General features: G+C 41.7%; 1 protein-coding gene across 5 annotated transcripts in view; it reads right to left on the bottom strand.

Annotated features, from left to right (window-relative positions):
* Window positions 1–18808, bottom strand: part of AGK (acylglycerol kinase) — a 55516-nt gene that overhangs the window by 14731 nt on the left and 21977 nt on the right. For 3 of the 5 annotated variants that reach the window (XM_074939975.1, XM_074939984.1, XM_074939969.1), the window contains exons 3-10: window positions 15749–15788; window positions 10184–10263; window positions 8793–8868; window positions 7333–7425; window positions 6439–6471; window positions 4250–4344; window positions 1660–1729; window positions 724–803 (exon numbers count right to left, since the gene is read on the bottom strand). In XM_074939975.1, coding sequence (XP_074796076.1) covers window positions 724–803; window positions 1660–1729; window positions 4250–4344; window positions 6439–6471; window positions 7333–7425; window positions 8793–8868; window positions 10184–10263; window positions 15749–15788 — 567 coding nt within the window. The remainder of the gene's footprint in view (window positions 1–723; window positions 804–1659; window positions 1730–4249; window positions 4345–6438; window positions 6472–7332; window positions 7426–8792; window positions 8869–10183; window positions 10264–15748; window positions 15789–18808) is intronic. The other 2 variants (XM_074939992.1, XM_074940000.1) reach the window with 2 other exon arrangements.

The raw sequence follows: 18808 nt of genomic DNA on the forward strand, positions 1-18808 counted from the left end.
GAAACTTGGGGCTACATCTAAGAGGCACTCCTGTCACACAGTGGCAAGCACCTTCACCAACCGCTGAATCCCCCTAGTGACAAACACTCTGATCCAAGCCGGGCCGTGTCACCCATTCTGCTAACTCCCGACCCCTCATCTGCTGACGGAGGTGGTTCATTTACGAACTACCACATCCCTTTGCTTCCCAGGCACCCAACAGCTGCAGTATAGCTCAGTGCTATTCATTTGGAGCAAACCCAGCATTTATTACTTTAGTGATCAGAAAATCATCAGACAGTACATTCCATGCCACTCCTGGCAGGAACTGAAGGACATTTCTATTGCATCTAATGTTCTTTGCTGGAGTTGAATTTCATTAAGAGTGAGTGTGTTGTGTCTTTTCCTTGGTGACTGATGAAATACAACGTACCTCAGACAGGACTCAGGAAAAAGCTTTCCCATTGGCTTTGTCTGTGAAAGAACTTCCAGAATTGGAGATCATAGGGCAAGTGTGAGGTTAACATTTGCAAAATCAGGTCAGCAGAAAGTAAAATGCTAAATGCATATGAAAGGGAACATTGAAATGCCTTACACTTTATCATTATAAAATGCTATGGAATGGGCCTATCTTTGTCCTCTTCTAAAGCTCATAAAGGACCTCACTGCAAGATTTGGGATAGGAAATACCAAGGGGTATTAAAAAAAAGGCACAGCTACAAAAAACACATTGTATTTCTTTACTTGCTAACTTTAACTCCTGCATCTCTGTAGGATCCCCATCTTAATCCAGTCACTGCAAACACTGGCTGCTCCTTCTCTCCCTGTAAAAAAAAAAAAAAAAAAAAAAAAAAAAAAAAAGCAATGAGTGCACATTTACATTCTTTTTTGCAACCATGAAACAGTCATTCAGCTAATCTATGACCAATCTCAGAAGTGAAATTTTATAGCAAGGGTGTCCTATAATAACCAAAAACAATAAGGGCTGGACAAAGCTCAAGTGGTACATTCTGTCTACTCCAACAGAGAGAAAATCATAGCTGAAGGTTTCCAAGGTGCCAGCAGTTCACTTTGACTGCACACCCAGCAAGGATTATTTCAGTTTGTGGATACCAGGAGCCCAAAGACAGGTGTGCTGCACAGCACCACTAAACACCGGCTGGAAAAACAGATACACCAGAAAAAGGAGGTACACAGAAATGTGACAGACATGGTCAAAGGTTTTCCAGTCTCAGATTTTCCAGGATGGCAGGTTATTAATCCCAATATCTACACAAGATGTATTTTAAATCAATTCAGACAGCTATTATTATCTCATTCCTCTGGAAATACCAGCATTTGCAAGTTATGCATTCATCGAGCACTTTCAGCCTCAAAACAACATTTTAAAATACTCAAATATTCCCTTTAGCTCAGAACATCCCACTTTATTGTATGCAACCCATTAGGAGGGCAAATGAAAGGATTTCCACTATAATAACTATTGTCATAAACACAAAGTGATGACATCACTGACTGGAGGGGGAGTATTCTTGTGTAAACATTATCAAACAGGATTCCCCAATACTATGGAGAATGGAATGGCCAGAGTGCATGAGAAATAAACAGAAAAGCCTTAAGAATACTGTTTTCACCTAAAAGTGTGAATGGAAGGTGCCATTTAAAAGTTTTTTTTTTTACCTTGATCTGCAGTACATCAAGTGGAATGGTCTCTCCCTTCAGAATGGCCAATGTAGCATCAGCAATGCGTCTGAAAAAAAGCCAGAAGGCCACAAAAAAGAAGTGTGGGCTTTTAAAGTATTATTTATTTATATTACAGTAGCACTTAGAGACTGAGCAAGATCAGTGCCCCACTATGCTAGGCACTATACAAATACACAGTAAGAGACAGTCACAGCCCCAAAGATCTTACACTCTAAATAGTGTGTCATTTTCTTATAGGATGGGAAGCAAAAGGAGTCAGCAGCAGTAATGAATGACAAAAGCCAGGGTAACTTTTTCAGAGAGGTTCATCATCCAATTACTTTTGAGGAGCATGCACCTACTATATTCCTTACCTCCTTAAGGATTCGAATTGCAAATTTCTTTTACTATTGGCAAGCAGAGAATGTGCTGGGGGTCTGTGCATAGGATTGAACTCAAAATACGAGTGCATATTGCTGCTGTTTTTGCAGCATATCAGTGCACTTATCTGGACAAGGGAGCACACTACCTATTTCCTTGCACAAGACAAGATTCATTCCTCGTTGTCTTAGATTTTGTGGGCATTGACGGTAAGACAGTGACTTTTGATAAAATATGGGAGAGATTTAAAAATGTCATTGCTCTTAGATGGTGTAATTTTTATAAATGATTCAGGGATTTAATGTACGGTATTATACTAAATTAATCTGTTCTACCCTCCTTTAGCCTTATATTGTGCCCATTATTGCCAGTCTTAACCCAGCCTTCATGCTGCTGCTGCTGGTTGCTGCTTATCCCCCAGGGTTAATATTAAGCCATGACACATGGCCTCAAAGCTTTTCTCAACAAACTATTTAAGATTCTGTACCACAGAGCCTGTTAAACATGTTTAAGGTACATTTTCTCCTTCAATCACTGAATAAGACCTGAGTTCAAGATTGCGCACATTTCCCATGACAGCTGCATATATAAAACACTTTAGGTCAATCCAACGTCCACTGAAGTCAATAGGAGTTTTTCCATTGGCTTCAATGGGCCTTGGATCAGTCCCTTAAAGAAGGAAAAGGAACCTTTTTGTCCATTCCTTGGCTCTTTATGGCATTTGAGCTCAGAATTTAAGTCCAATAAGCAAAGGAGGAACCAATGTCCAAATATCTAAGACGTTACTATTTATCATTCTTATGTCTGCACTCAGGTTCTGTTACCAACATGGGCCGTTAAGCAGCTTATTGACAAACTCTTTTTAAGTCCACCAATATCTTATGGTCCCCATCTATGAAATTTATCAACGGACAATAAGATCTCTCAATTCAAATGGCTTCTTCAAAGCCCAAACATAAATTATTTTTATCCTACTGTTGATTAGAGCAGTGGTTCTCAAAGCTGGTCCGCCGCCTGTTCAGGGAAAGCCCCTGGCGGGCTGGACCGGTTTGTTTACCTGCCGCATCTCCAGGTTCGGTGGTTCGCCCTCCAGGCCAATGGGGGCTGCGGGAAGCGGCGCGGGCCAAGGGACATGCTGGCTGCCCTTCCCGCAGCCTCCACTGTCCTGGAGCGGTGAACCGCGGCCAGTGGGAGCCGCGATTGGCCGAACCTGCAGACGCGGCAGGTAAACAAACCGGTCCAGCCCACCAGGGGCTTTCCCTGAACAAGCAGCAGACCGGCTTTGAGAACCACTGGATTAGAGCATTGTCTATCTTGTTGAGCTGCAAAGCACTCAGAGTTTTAATGAAGGATCAGATGTTATGCCAGTTTGGCTTGCAGGCACTGTGTATACCAGCAACGCTTCCACAGAGCAGAATGCTAATGAGTTACTGTGACAAGAGTGAACAGAACTTACAGTGAAGGGAATAAATCCATTATATGGGAGAAACTGGAAGGTAGAAAAATGTGGGAAGAGGAAGAAAAGTTTGTTTTTAAAAAAATGTAATTAACCAAGAGAAAAATAAGCTTATGTTTAACATAGCGAAATGCAGAAATATGGTCACTGCCTGACTGGATCAGACCCATGGTCTGTTTTGTCCACTATCCTATCTCCTGGTGACCTGGAGAATCCTAAACAGATGCTTCAGAGGAAAGCACAAGAAGCCCTGCAGTGGGCATATACGGTGTATATTGTCCTATATACTGGGGAAGTTTCTTCCTAGCACCTATTAGGCAAATATTGGCTTATACACTGAAGCGGGAGAACTTGTATTCTTTCCAAAACCATTGGGTTGTTTTGTCTGTTGTATCTCTGGCTAGTCTCATTATCCATATAAATGCCCAATCCTGGTTTGAATCCTGCCAGGCTCTTGGCTTCAAGGGTATCTTGGGGTTGGGAGTTCCACAGGATAAACTGTGCATCCTAAGAAAAAAATATTTCCTTCTGTGAGTTTTAAATTGGCCTTTAAATTTCATTGACTCACATGCCCATCCAATTTCCCAATAAACTGTCAGGCCCTTCAGACTACCAATTACTGTGTAACGCAGAGGGGAAGGGAGGAGAGCTAATAGAAGAAAGATCTAAAAAAACCCCCAAACTACCAAGCAGCACTTCCCCCTCAAAAATAAAACCAAATCTCCCCTCCCTCTCACATGCAAAACTTACTGGACTTGGTTTAAGCTTCCAGGGTAGAGAGTTTGGCTCAGGGTACTGGTCTTTCCAAGGGGAATGAATCCAATAGGAATCTTACTGAAGGTAGCCTGGAAACAGGAGGGAAGTAAATTCACATTTGCATCAGCTGAATTAAGCTTACTGTGTGGACTATTGCCCCCTTGGCATTAAGCAGTTGGGCACTTCCCAAAATGAGACAGTAAACACATAATGACTCAGAACATGGCATTGGAATCTCTGAACCCACCAGTGCCAACTGGCTACAAAGGAGCTTTCTGTAATCATTAGGAGCATCATTACACACAGGTTGGCAGATATACACTACCTAATGTATGGATTTGGTCAGCAATCTGCCATCTCTCTGCAACTCAAGGTGGCATCTGAAGCCCTGCTGCACTGAATCTCATTTACCTTTGCAGAAGCCCTCTTGATAGAGAAACCTTGCATGACAAAAGAGATTTCCTCAAAAAAAAAAAAAAAAAAAGTGTGAATTGATATAACAGAGGCTTTGATTGTGGAAGTCATTGCCTGTGTTGGTTTCTGGCCAATGGTGCAGTAAAGGCCTTGTTGCTGGAGCAAGCTAGTGTACCACCATCACAATAAACTGTGTTCCCTGAACTGTGTAAGCAAAACAATGTAAACTACTGTATATCACAATGTACTCTCTCTCTCTCTCTGCTGGGTACTGCGGCTTGTAGCACTGTGACACTGCAAATCCACATCAGCTAGACTGTATCCATTTGCCATCACTTTTACCTGCTATCCCCTCACTTGTAAGCCCTTGCACCTCCTAGCACCCTCTTCTCACTCTACACAGTGTCATTTTATAACTTGCAAGAGATTGGCTCTTCGTAGGCCTACTTGCTCCTACTTCGAAGTGAGCTGTAGCTCACGAAAGCTTATGCTCAAATAAATTGGTTAGTCTCTAAGGTGCCACAAGTACTCCTTTTCACTTTACTAAAGAGGGCATCTCTTTAGCGCCTTTAATGGGCTCTTCCTATAATCAGAAGTGTTGTTAAGACACAATCCATAAAGGGAAGGCAGAGCACAAGCAGGTGGACAAACCTGCAAGAAACCATTACCTCTACCATGTGGACGGACAGTAGAGACAAAATTCTGTGGGGCAGGAGAATTCTGTGGCCCAAGAAAAGCAGAATCAGAAGCTCTGACTATGCTACAATGAACTCCCACCCCCTGCAGAATAATGCAGCATACAAAATATTCTGGGCTGTTGTAAATTAGCATAAACTGCATTGCAATGCACAGTCTTTCAGAATACTATCAAGTGCTCAAAGTAAACAAATGGAGAAAACAGAACAGTCATTCTTTTTTCTCCACTCTCTTTCAATGATAGGGAACTTATGGGTCAACTGCAACAGTAAGAAGTACAAAAAACTGCAGAGAAAAATGTTTTGTCGTCGTTATTCATTTTTTAAGTTCACAGAGTCCCTTTAAAAATTACCGGCTTATTTGCAAATTTTAAATATAAAATGTTTGTCCTGTCACATTCAAACAAAGTAATTGTGTAAGCAGCCACAACTCCAATTGCCAAGAGGATCATCAAATCCTTGTCTGGATTATTTCATTGCCTTTTTGCCAGAGTTCTGCCAAGAGGTTTTGGGAGCACTGCTCCCCTGCTTTGTTAATAAGCAGTGTCCCATCCCTGGTAAAACATATCATCGCTTCCAGTGCGAATATTCTAGCATGAGCCCTTAAAATTAGCTTTCTGCAACCATTTATGTCAGTAGAAATTCACGGCTTGAATACGGACGTTAAGTGAGCATAAAAGGAGTAGGAGCACAGCCACACTGACTTCAGTTATAGGTTGCAAATAGAGAAAATCACTTGTAGTTTTTTCTACAGCTCTATTGCCAAACAAAAAACTAGACAATTGGGCCACAGGCCTTTGAAAATTTTGTGTCTGGCTTCTGCACATACCTTGCTCTGTAACTGGAAGCCCCCAACAGTTTGGGCTGGGAGCCATTCCACTCATTGAAAAAGGGAGAGAGAGAAAGGAAGTGCACAAAACTGCAGGATACTAGCACTGCTGACTCATTAAACAGCAATTATCTGGCCTTGGATTATCTGCAGGAGTCCGCCTGGACCAAGAGGCTCAACTGGATGCTTGGGAGTGCCCCTCAGATATAAATTAAAATAAATAAAAAACAAACAAACACCCTCACCTCATCTGCTCTGCGGAGGAGTCCGGTTATGACCTGAAAGATAGTGGAAATATTTGGCTTTTGGATTCTTTTGTGCAGTTTACAGTAGAAACCTATGAAATGCAGACATTTGCTGTTCAGAATAGACGCACTGTTATGAGGCCTCCAATGTTTTATGGAAGGAGCTGTAGTTTCTTACACAAAAAGGGGTACATTTTCTGTACCCACCATAGAGAATGGCAGGGGTTTGAATGTACAATCACTGATTAAATGCATATGCTGACTTCAAAGATGTAACAGAACCAGATGCTTGGGCATGTTTTATGATGGTACTCAGTGTGCTCTTAACACATGAGGAAATCTAAAACGTATCTTCCAGAAAGGCATGGAGAATCCACTACTTCCCTTGGTAATTTGATCCAATGGTTAATCACCCATATAATATGAAATTACTGCACACAAACACCACTCTATTTTGAATCCTTTGTAACTGTTTAAACATTCTTTGTCTACATCCTTTCACCCTGGACAAAGCATGCATCCCTCACGCAGGGCTATGAACCCCAGTTTTCAGTCATTATAACTTTCTGGTTTGTGTGTGGAATATCTGCAGATTAGTTTTAACCCCAAAGTGATGGGATGTGCGTGCATAGGTGGGTTTGTTCTTTCACAGAGTTTGAGTTATGCTACTATGAACATCAGTTGCTTGGGAAAGCATTTTCTGATTTCTTTATTGCTCAGTAACTCTCAAGTGGTTTCATTGTCAAAACTAATCCACAGCATGTTTTGGAATGAACATGTCTCATATGAGAACAATAGCATTCTGCAACTATGTTACACAACCCTCCATCTTTCTATCCCCAGTATGGTATTGTGACTTTTTATATACAAGCCAGGAGAAAGCTCCTGCGGTACCTCCTGTACAGTTCCATCCCCTCCTGCAATAATGATCAGGTCCGTATTTTCCATCAATTCCAGCAGTTTTTTTGCTTGTCCTTCGTAATCTGTCTGAGATACCAACAGAGACCAATGGTCAGAAACTCAGCTTACCATGCCTACGGCCGCATGTCCACAGAAAAGTCTTGGATACATATGATTTGTTCTATTATTGGTCTCATCAAAACACCATACACTTATTACATTACATGCACAGAAATCACTTCACTGAGGAGTGAAACAAGTCCCCTGTTTAATAGCACTACTTGTTGAAGCAGCTCACATGCCACAGTGAACCCAAGACAGATGTATTTGGAATACAGTTGTATTCCACTGAAACTGCATGGAGAATTAAGATTGACTGCATGTAGTCTAAAAAGAACTTAACACAAACACCTGGATTGTGACTCTTGTTCTTGCAAAAGAAAATATCACAGGATCTTTTAATGGTCATAAGTGGTAAGGACTGTAGTTTTGTCTGCTCCAAAAAAGGCAGCACATCCAGAAGAATAATGCCTCTAAACATGCTGGGGAAGTGGTTCAGTGTTGAAGGTACAATGCCCCCTACTAAACCACAAGAGGGTACAATGCCACCTTCTGAACCACAAACTTTTCTTCCTGCAGCACCTTGGTTTTTTGTAGTGGTCTCTCATCTAAGTACTGGCGCAGTCACATTCTGCTTAACTTGTGAAATCTAAAGCAGCACAGTTGCAGTTTGACAAGAGACTTGTAAAATAAATACAATAAATAGAATTTCCTCTTGGTCTGACACTGTATTTTTTAGTAGAACAAACACCAATAAAAATAGGCGGTTTATCATGGAAATAACACAACCTCATCAATAAGGCTATAAGACAGAAAGATACATTCATAAGAGCACACATATCTTCCAAAGAGCAGTTTTTATTGCCAGTGTGTAATGCATACTAAACAGCAAACATATCAGTCTCAAGGATTCTTCAGAAACAGCAGGAACCCTTCACGTTTGTTTTTCTTTTTCTTCCCAGTGAAGGCTCTTTGCAAATTCACACCCCTTTGTAGTTCAGCATTCCCTCAGGAGAGCAGAACATTTCATTTGGGGCGAGCTATTAAGGTATGCAAGATTATTTTTAATTAATCTGCAGCTCTCAACTGGATCGCAAAACTTTCTCACATCAATTTTACATGTTGAGGCAGAACTACTAACTCCAAGGACCGCGTGGACTGTGTGGCTGTATTACCATCTGACACTCAAATATTTGGGAGAGTCTCCTCTCAAATATCAGTTATAGAAGGGTTGCCACTCACACCCACACACATGTACACTTACCCTCAGTCAACCCTACTGAAAATTAAAAAGCATTCAAACAGTCTTTAAATTAATTGGAAAGTTTAAAAACTCAGCATCAGTCCAAGGTCTCAGCATAACACACAGGTTAATGTAACAGATCAGGTCTTACCTTAACTATGGTTATATCCAAGCCAGATAAATGTAAAATTGGGGCGGCATTCTTTTCAAAAAGGTTTCTTGCTTTTCTGGAGAAAGTAAGGGGGAAATCATTTAATCATTGAGGAGGAAGAGGAGGAGGGAGGTGGTGAAAATTCAAAGCAAAGAAAATCCAACCAAAAAAAAAAAAAAAAAAAAGAGTACATGTTCTGTGGTACAAGTCTTTCAGCCTGTCTGTCAAAAGTCAGTCAGAAGAGGTGGGTTTTGTTTTGGTCCAAATGTATGAATTTTGTGTATGAATTATGTCAGCTTTTTTATGCAGTCTTTATAAATGCAAAGGAGTTGTTTTAAACATATTCCAAAAATAATTAGTAATAATCAAAACAAGAGCTTGAAAGAGTAATTTATTATTTATTACACAATTAATGTGCTATGGAGCACCATGCCTTAAAGTCATGAAGGAAGCAAATTCTAGTTTTAAAGGGGAAATATTTTTAAAGTTACTTCTTCTATATATTATTTAGTAAGTTTAAAAACAAAAACTTTACCTAACCTTATTTTGGTAAAGCTCACATGCATTTTATGCCTGGAACTGCATAATAAAATAACCAAGCCATTAATTATACATTACTTGCAAGGAGCAGAGCCCAGGGAATAGAAAATGGAGGCTTTAAATTATGGACACTGTACATTTTTCAAAGATGAGTGGTTTGTCACAATTCCACCCCATCGCCATAGAACAAAACATGTGAGACAAAGTACTTCCAGGACAGGTAACTTAATGGTCCTTTATTATTATTAACTGAACCCCTCCAGAGATGAGACAGGGAGTAAAGCCAATCAGTAGAGCTATACACATGCATTGCCGCAGACCATTTTTACCAATACAATTTTCAAGACAACCGTTGGCATCCTCTAGAAATCCAGCTCGGTGTCTTATTTAAGCGTGTATACCATGCTCAGCCCCATGGTACTGGACAGAACCCCTTCCCCAATGGCTGGCTTCCATGCAACAGGATCATTGGTTACCTCTGACCATCACAAATGTGGAAGACCCTATTATTACTGGTTACTATCGTTGCTGGAGTGGAAATCAAGGTCACTTGCAGGAAGGGAATACTGATGGCCCAAAAGCAGGAAACAAGAAAACCAACAATGGAGGAAGCTTAAAATGATTTGGGATTCATTCTTTTAACATAAACAACATTTTCTTTAACTTCTATATCTTGATCCAACATTTTTGGTGCAACTAACCTAAGTAAGAGCTAGATAATACCACCTTTGAGTGGAGTGGAGGCACACGTAAGCCCAACAGGATGGCTGACCTTCACAATGAAGGGCAGTTTAGAAGTATAAAGAAGGGGTGCGTGGGATTTGGGGAACGGAGTGTAAGGGGAACTTTACCCTTTGCAAGCTGCTGGGTTGAGGAAAACTGTTGCTTTCTTCACCTGCATGTTGGAAGGAATCAGCTGGTTGCCAAACACCTAAATAAGAAGAAAAAAAAGGAGGAAACAGGGAGTTTCTCTTCTAAGTCACCTGTCACTACAGTTTTAAATAATGCATAACGAACATCATCATCATCATCCCCTCACCCTACACTGCATACAAATGTCTTCCCTATCAGGCCTATCACATAGCTTCTCATCTTAGCAGAGCCTACTATTCTTCTTCTTCGTGATTCCGTGTTCCAGTGACACGGCGCATTTCAAAGGCCGAAGTCCTCCTGAGCAAAAAAAATCCTCTTTGTCTCTCAAGTCTCTGACTCCCATTACCATTCTTCTTCATTTCAGAACTAAATTTTTCAGCCACAGACAGAAATCTTGGGAGTTATTCTTGATCCTAAACTTCTTTTCCCTCCAACATATTCCTTGAGTGTCTACCTACCACCACCTCCACAGCATGGCCAGAATTTGCCCTTGCTTTGACCCCATTTCTGCTGAAAACCTTACTAAGGATGTAATCACTTACTAGGCTATTGGCACTCCGTCTTGTACATTCTCCTTAAATTCATATTTTCTAAGCTTTCATTTAAAGGGGGAAGGAACGCTGCAACCAGACTACTTGCTCTCACAGAGAGCAGCACCTTCCCAGGCCTGTGTTTTCAGATTCCATTAGTGGATTCCTATCCCACCTCTGTCCCCAATTCTAAATAGCTCCCTTGGTTCTCAGAGCTCTTCATGGACTTACTTCACTCAGCCTCTCATACCATCTGCGCACTCCATTCCTGGCCACCTTTCTGTCCCCTTCCCACAATTCTTCATTGTGGGGGTGGGCAAGGGAAGATTGTGCTTTCACTTGTGCTGTTGCACCTCTGTAAAACTCCCTCCTGGCTCACGGGAAGGCATCATCACTCCCATACCAAACCCTTACAGCCTTTATTATTAGTATTACTTATTATTTGTACTGAAGTAGCACCTAGAAGCCCCAGTCATGGACCAGGGCCCCATTGTGCTAGGTACTGTTCAAAGAACAAGAAAATGGTCCTTGACTCCTTTTACATGGGAACCTCGTCAAAGCATTTTGTGATGCTGAAGAAGGTGGCCACTACATAAAAAAAAGCTCATATTTTAGTGATTAGCTGTTCAAAATAGTAATTAACTCCAATCATCATCTTTACTACGGGAACCCGAGCTAAGAAAAAAAATATACAATTAAAAAAAAACCACTGAGGGATAGCTCAGTGGTTTGGAGCATTGGCCTGCTAAACCCAGGGTTGTGAGCTCAATCCTTGAGGGGGCCATTTAGAGTTCTGGGGCAAAAATAAGGGATGGTACTTGGTCCTGCTGCGAAGGCAGGGGACTGGACACAATGACCTTTCAAGGTCCCTTCCAGCTCTGTGAGATAATAATAATCAGGAGATATACCTATTATAATAAAGCAATTGGAAAAACACGGAAAGGAAAAGGGTGTATGAAAGTGGTTGTTGGGGGAGAAGGAAAGGGGGGGGGAATCAAACCATCAGTTCTTAAGTTTTATTGAAAAACATCTGGGAAAAGCCACTGATTAAATTTTATTACAATTCTTTAAGGAAAATCAGGGAAAATGAGGGCCCTCATCAATAATGCCCTGGCATGTTACAGCTGTTAAAAACAATTAATTATTCACTCTGGGGGAAATGTGATATATTTACTTGTTCTACACAAACAACCTGTCACTCGTATGATTTATGACTAATGACAATCATTTCTTTATGTGATATATTTGGGGGTATTTCTGTAGCAAATGCCTGTTTTAAAGAGGGGAAATTAAAAATAATAAACAGAAGAGTTTTAAAAAACTGTTTAAGAGTCCAGCATCACGAAAACAACACAGGAGCATATTTTAAAATAATGTAATAATATATTTTAAGACAACATTTGAGAAGGTCAGTTTCTCTTTCATGTTACCTACCAATAGCAGAACTCTTTTACTCTTCACCTATACAGCACCTTTCATACAAATACGCTTCACAAATATTACTACACCACTTTAAGGTGTATTATAATCCCTATGTCACAGAGGGAGCAGCTGAAGAGCAATGTGACAAAACAGAAAGTTCCTTAACGTCCTCAGAGGTCCAACAAGAGTAAGATTCAGAACAATGTCAACCAATCAGATCACATTTGCAAAACAAGCATATATATGCAGGTCAATGACAGCTAACTTCTTCACAAGGAGGAGTTGTAAAAAGTTTTAAATGGTGTGGTGGGTCCTGTGAAGTAGAATTTTAGATGGACATATGACATTACAAGGTGATGAATGTTCAAATCACCATACCTTGATGGAGTCTTTACTTGAAATGTAGATGTACTGGTCACTTTAGCACACAGCTTGCTCCTTCCTGAAATCTGTATGCATAGGACTTGCAATATGCTTAATTCAATGAAGAATTGATATTTTAAAAATTAGCATCTCTTGTATTATTCTTTCACCAGAGTGGGTCTTTTAGTCTGTCTTCCTTGGATTTTTATTATTTAAATGGCACCAGAAGCCCGCATGGCATTTTGCAAACAATTAAACATTACTCTTGCCCTGAGGATCACCTCTTGCTGCTACTTCAATATATGTTTTTATGTCACACTCAGCATCACCATTTTGTTGATAAATGCATTTATGGAAATTAGAGATTGAAAAGAACTACTCATCCACTTAGTCTATCACCCTTCCAATGCAGGACAGTTCCCTGCAGGATAGTCTCCTGCGCTTTATCCACTACAGTTTTCAAGTGTCTCAAGAGATGGTGTTTCCCTTCTTTCATTTATGAGACTAATCCATAATCTAACATATCCCATCTTTATGACTTTCCCAATACACAGGAAAATTTAGCTTTCCTTAATTTCAAATCCATTACTTCTAGGGTAGTTCTACCTCAGTGGTTCTCAAACTTTTGTACCGGTGACCCCTTTCACATAGTAAGCCTCTGAGTGCGACCCCCTTGTAAATTAAAAACACTTTTTTATATATTTAATACCATTATAAATGATGGAGGCAAAGCGGGGCTTGGGGTGGAAGCTGACAACTTGTGACCCCCCATGTAATAACCTCGCGACCCCCTGAGAGGTCCCGACCCCCGGTTTGAGAACCCCTGTTCTAGCTCCTTGTTCCACTCAAAGCAACTCTCCCTCTTTGCAATGACATCCTTCTGACACTATGCACATTTAGGTCTTTTAAGCTTTCTGCTGGAATTATCAATAATATTTGAAATTATAAATATTAATATGGGAAACCACCAAACACTAATTTAACCATAAATTCTTTTATTAAACCCAAAGGCCAAATATTATACAATTGCTCTAAACATGCCTAAAAAGCCTAAATAATAGACAATTTACTACATCCAAATAGTAACAAAACATTTATAAGCATTTGATCAAGACACTTACAAATGGGCTAAACCCAGGGGTGCTGAGACTCATATTGGTCAGTTCCGACGTGACCAGGTAGTTATTAGCAATGAACCCTTTACGAGTTTACTTTTTATATCCTTTAACAAACAAGTGATGTCATTGCCAAGTACCGACTTCACCAAAAAACCAAATTGAAACAGTTTCACCCTTCTTTCCAGTCTTAATCCAGATAAGATTGACAACCTCCTTTCTTCCCAAGGCCTTTCCTCTCCTCCTTCTTGCTGCCCAACTGTTTTCCCATTGCACCTGGATTCAGATAGGCTTTAACCCTGGTGTGTGGGGTGGGAAGGGCCACGGTGACTCATTTTAAGACAGATTCTCATTTGTTTTATTAAAAACCATCTTTAGTCACTCCTACTGGACAGAGGCCTTCTTTTTAGACACTTCCCCTTGTCTCATTAGTTATTCTTTGAACCAGACATCCTCCCTACTTTACTCCTTCTTGCCTTATAACTCACTGTTTTCAAGGCATTCCTTCTACTTGCTAGTCAGGCCCTTTCTTTACAATGCCTGCACACTTCCCTAACCAAACTGAAATTAACTCTAATTCTTTAATTTCATATTTAGCCAACACTTTCCTTATAAATCAAATCAATCCCTCAAACCCCTTATTCGTCTTTACTCTTCCGTGAACTCCCTCCAATCTGGCAGCATCTTTCAGGTAGTGAGGTATTAACAGCTATTTATTGGAGGTACATATAAGGCACTTATCACTTTGTTATCCAAACTGAACAAGAACAGAGAAAGCATAAGAGTTTAGAGCAACTGATGTTTTCTATCAGAATTAGTGGAGAATTTGAATGTATAAATGTGGGGAAATACATTGATTTATTGTGAGTAGGGTTCATGGGGAAAGGTTGGATATTGAAAAGGTTCTCTTATACTTTGATCAGGCTTGGGGTCCACAGACTCTCTTCCAGCGAGAAGCTGCACAGCCTGGGTCATGCTGTTGAGAACACTCTTCCTCGCAGCACTTAGTCTAAATTGGGGTTTCTCTATGGGCCTCACTATTGGGCAGTTATCTTGGGTGAAGGTGTCTGAGGAGAAAAATAATTTACACCCACACCTCTTGGCAGGCCAATACTACAGTGATGGGCGATGGTTCAGAGCCCTACAAGGGCCCCTGTCAAGGTTCTGGCACGGGAAGCATGATCAGAACAAGTTTTGGCTGGCACGGGCAAGGAGGCAGTAAGACTCTTGAAATAGCTACTGTGTCAACAGTGGAATAAGAATGGAGTGTGCAGTGGCCCAGTCCCTGGTAAACAGCACCCACGCCGATGAAAGAATATTTGGTAAGAGCAAGCTTCCGTTGCAGGAACACTACAGTAAGAAGTCTGCCCTTAGTTAGTTGGCCTTACAGACCCTAGATGGCAGAAGTAGATGTGTAAAGAGAAAGCCGTGAGGCCAATGCTCCCAAAGCACAACCATGCAGACTTTCACTAGAAGCTAACATTCTCCTCAGTGACCTATGTGAAATACATTGATGGTCTCAGTTCACTTCCTCGTGGACAAGTAGGAATATTACAAAATCAGCCACCACAACTGATACCCTCATTAGAAAACTTGGTAGACACACACAGGATTGAATGGGCAAGTATACTGAACTACCCCATCAGCCCCATAGATAATCTCTCTCGGTCAAGATTAGCATAAAGCAGCTTGCATGGCTTCTGCCATACCTGCTCTAGAGTATATATAAAATTTCAGACTCCAGTCCTGTCGATCCATTTCCTCTTCACCATCACTTTGCAGACAGATGGAATCATTAAATCTCCATAACTGAAGGACTTTGCAAACTGAATAGTACCAAGAACTACCTTAATGATGCAACCACATTGTACCTGTAATTCAGTGCCATAATAACCAATTAGGTACACCAGCCCGTTGAGAGAACGGGGCCTCATTTAGGCTATGGCTTGTCGCAAATAAATAAATAAATAAATAAATAAATAAAAAAACTACAGCCAGCATCTCTGTTAGGTTTGTCACGTAGATGAGACCTGCTGGGAGAATCTTAGGAGTCCTGCACAAGTGAGATAAGATGGGGATTTTAACCTAATTGTATCACATTAAATGGTATTACCTGGGCTTCCTGGCATGCAGCTCTCCTTAGCAGGTTATCACTATCAGAAAAAAGAAAGGAGAAAATGGACGTTACATAATATAAGCTTAAGGAGCTAAGGCAGAAATGGTTAGTTTTTTCAAAACATATGCATCTGCCCTCTTTTTACTGCTTTGACACCCAGTAAAATATCAGGCTGAGACCTTTAAAGACCTACTTAACGCCATATGGAAAACATTCTGCAAAAGAATAATTTTGCTTTTATATATACACACATATATAGCATGTACATTTAGTTATTTATTTCATTACTAAAGACCAGGGCTCCAGGTATAGTAATTTACAAGGCCCTAAATCTCTAGCTATTATGGTTGTGAATAAAACCTTCAGACTGTGAACTGAACTTAAACTAATGCAGCAACTGATGTCTGCCTGAGTCTGTAGACAGCCTGAAACAATAACTCAGAGAGACATGTTGAGGTCCCACATAGGGGTCAGGTCCCTTAAAGTGTTCTCTATACCCTTGAGAAAGCGCTTAGTTAGTGGATGGGTGAAGACCGTGAGTCCATCCATCTTGTCGTGAAAGGTAGTGATGGCTGATAAATTCACTCTAAGGGAGCTAGTCGAGAGGCCCGATTTTTTGAGCGTCAATATGTAATCAAGGATAGTGGGTAACAGGGCCGATTGTGGAATGATGTGCTTGTTTCGGCACCAGATGGAGAATCTTTTCCACTTGTGTGCATAATGTTTTTCGTGTGGAGAGACGTCGGCCATTAAGCAGAATGTCTTGGACCTCCTTGGAGCAGCATGTTTCAAATTCTGTCATCCTTGGATTAGCCATGCTTTGAAACAAAGCGTTGGAATGGTGGGGTGATGGAGGTGTCCTGTATCCTGTGTCAGTAGGTGAGGCAAGAGGGGTAGGGTTCGTGATCTGACAGCCATCTGGGCCAGGTATGGGAACCATGTCTGTCTGGGCCATGTTGGTGCAATCAAGATGACTCTGGATTTGTATTGTCTGATCTTGTGTAGGACACGACTCAACATAGCGGGGGGGGGGGGGGTAGGAGGGAGAGAAGGCGTACAGGAGCAGGGTCTCCCATTTGTTAAGGAAGGCGTCGCTGAGGGAGTTGTGTCCCAGTCCCACTCGGGAACAGTATTGTGGGCATTTGGCATTGTGGGTTGTGGCAAAAAGGTCAATACAGTTTGCAGAATTTGTGGGTCTAGTTCCCACTCATGCGTCCATGAGAAGTTCCTGCTGAGGTTGTCTGCTGTGACTTTCTGGTTTCCAGGTAGGTAGGATGCCGTGAGGTGTATGTTGTTGCAGATGCCAGAGGCATTGCCAGAGGCAGACTACATCTGTGCAGAGCAGGTAAAATCAGGCCCCTCCTTGGTGATTTATATAAAACATAGTCGCCAAATTGTCCATGAGAATCTGCACAGTTGTGTTGCGGATCAGAGGGAGAAAGCAATGGCAGGCGTTTTGAACTGCTCAGAGCTCCAGTAGATTTATGTGGAGATTTGACTCCTCTGGGGACCATCAGCCCTGGATGGTGTTGTCGGCCAAGCGTGCCCCCCATCCTACCAGAGAGGCATCTGTGGCAATAGTGACTGATGAGGTTTCCCTTTGGAAGGGAACATCTGAGCAGATGTTTGTTTGTTTTGTCCACCATGCGAGCGAGTCTTTCACTCTGCTGGGCATTGTAAGCCGTCTGTTGATCGAGTGCCTGAGGAATGTATACAGTGCATAGACAGGTTTGTAGACATCTTATATATAGCCTGGCATGTTTCATGACAAACGTGGTAGCCGGCATGTGTCGAGAAGTTGTAGGTATGTTCTGGTGGACGTTTGTGGGCTGTCTTACCATTGTGATTAGCTTTTTTAAGGCAGGAAACCGTGGTTGGGGTAGCCGTGCTGATGCTGTGACACAGTCAAGGTGTACCCCTATAAAGTCCAGTTGTTGGGTTGGGGTCAAGCTGGATTTCTCTAGGGTGGTTTGTAACCCTAAGTTTGTAAATAGGGTTAGAGTGGTGTGAACTGCCTCGTCGTATGTCGGTGCTTTTAGCAGGCAGTTGTCTAGATAGGGGAATATGGTCACACTCTGCTTGCGAAGATGTGCTGCTGCAATGGCCAGTACTTTGGAAAAAACCCTTGGAGCCGCAGAAAGGCCCAAGGGAAGTACCTTGTACTGGTAGTGTTGGCTGCCCAGAGTGAATTGTAGGAATCTCCTGGACGCTGGGTGGATAACGACATGAAAGTAAGCGTCTTGTAGGTTGAGGGCCAAGAGCCAATCTCCTTTCTCCAATGTCGGATTTATGGTTGCTAGGGTTACCATCTTGAAGCGCTGTGTTCTCATGAACTTGTTCAGTTTGCATAAGACCAGAATGGGCCTCCATCCATCTGTTTTCTTTGGAGTGAGAAAGTAATGTGAGTAGAACCCCCAACCCCTGTGCTGAACTAGTACTGGTTCCACAGCATGCAATTGCAGGAGATGGTGTATTTCCTGCTGTAACAGGTACTCATGAGCTGGGTCCCTGAAGAGGGGCGGGGAAGGGAGGTGAGTAGGTGGAATGGAAAGAAAGGGATGGAATAGCCTTTCTGTGTAATTTCCAGAACCCACTTGTCAGTGGCGATGGTTCTCCAGACTGGGTAAAAGGGCGTAAGGCGGTCCTCAAATGGGCTGGAAATTAGAGGTGACTGGAATTGGAGAATGTTGGGCTCTCATATCCTTGAACAACACTTCAAAATGTTTGCCTAGAAGTGGATGGCTGAGACGCTAACAACTGCTCCTGAGTCTGACGGCATCTCGTCTGGTGCTGTTTGCAGCGATGATCATACTGTCGTTGAGGCTGAGTGTATGGGGCAGGAATCGTTGGACGTAGAATCTGCCCTGTTTATTTTTGTTCGCAGGGATATAGATTCCAAGTGTCTTTAGCAGGGATTCTCAAACTGGGGGTCGTGAGGTTATTCTGTGGGGGGTCAGGAGCTGTCAGCCTTCACCCCAAATCCCGCTTTGCCACCAGCATTTATAATAGTGTTAAATATATTAAAAAGTGTTTTTAATTTATAAGGGGGGGGGTCGC

The sequence above is a fragment of the Natator depressus genome, chromosome 1 (genome assembly GCF_965152275.1).
Source record: "Natator depressus isolate rNatDep1 chromosome 1, rNatDep2.hap1, whole genome shotgun sequence".
Lineage (NCBI taxonomy): Eukaryota > Metazoa > Chordata > Testudines > Cheloniidae > Natator > Natator depressus.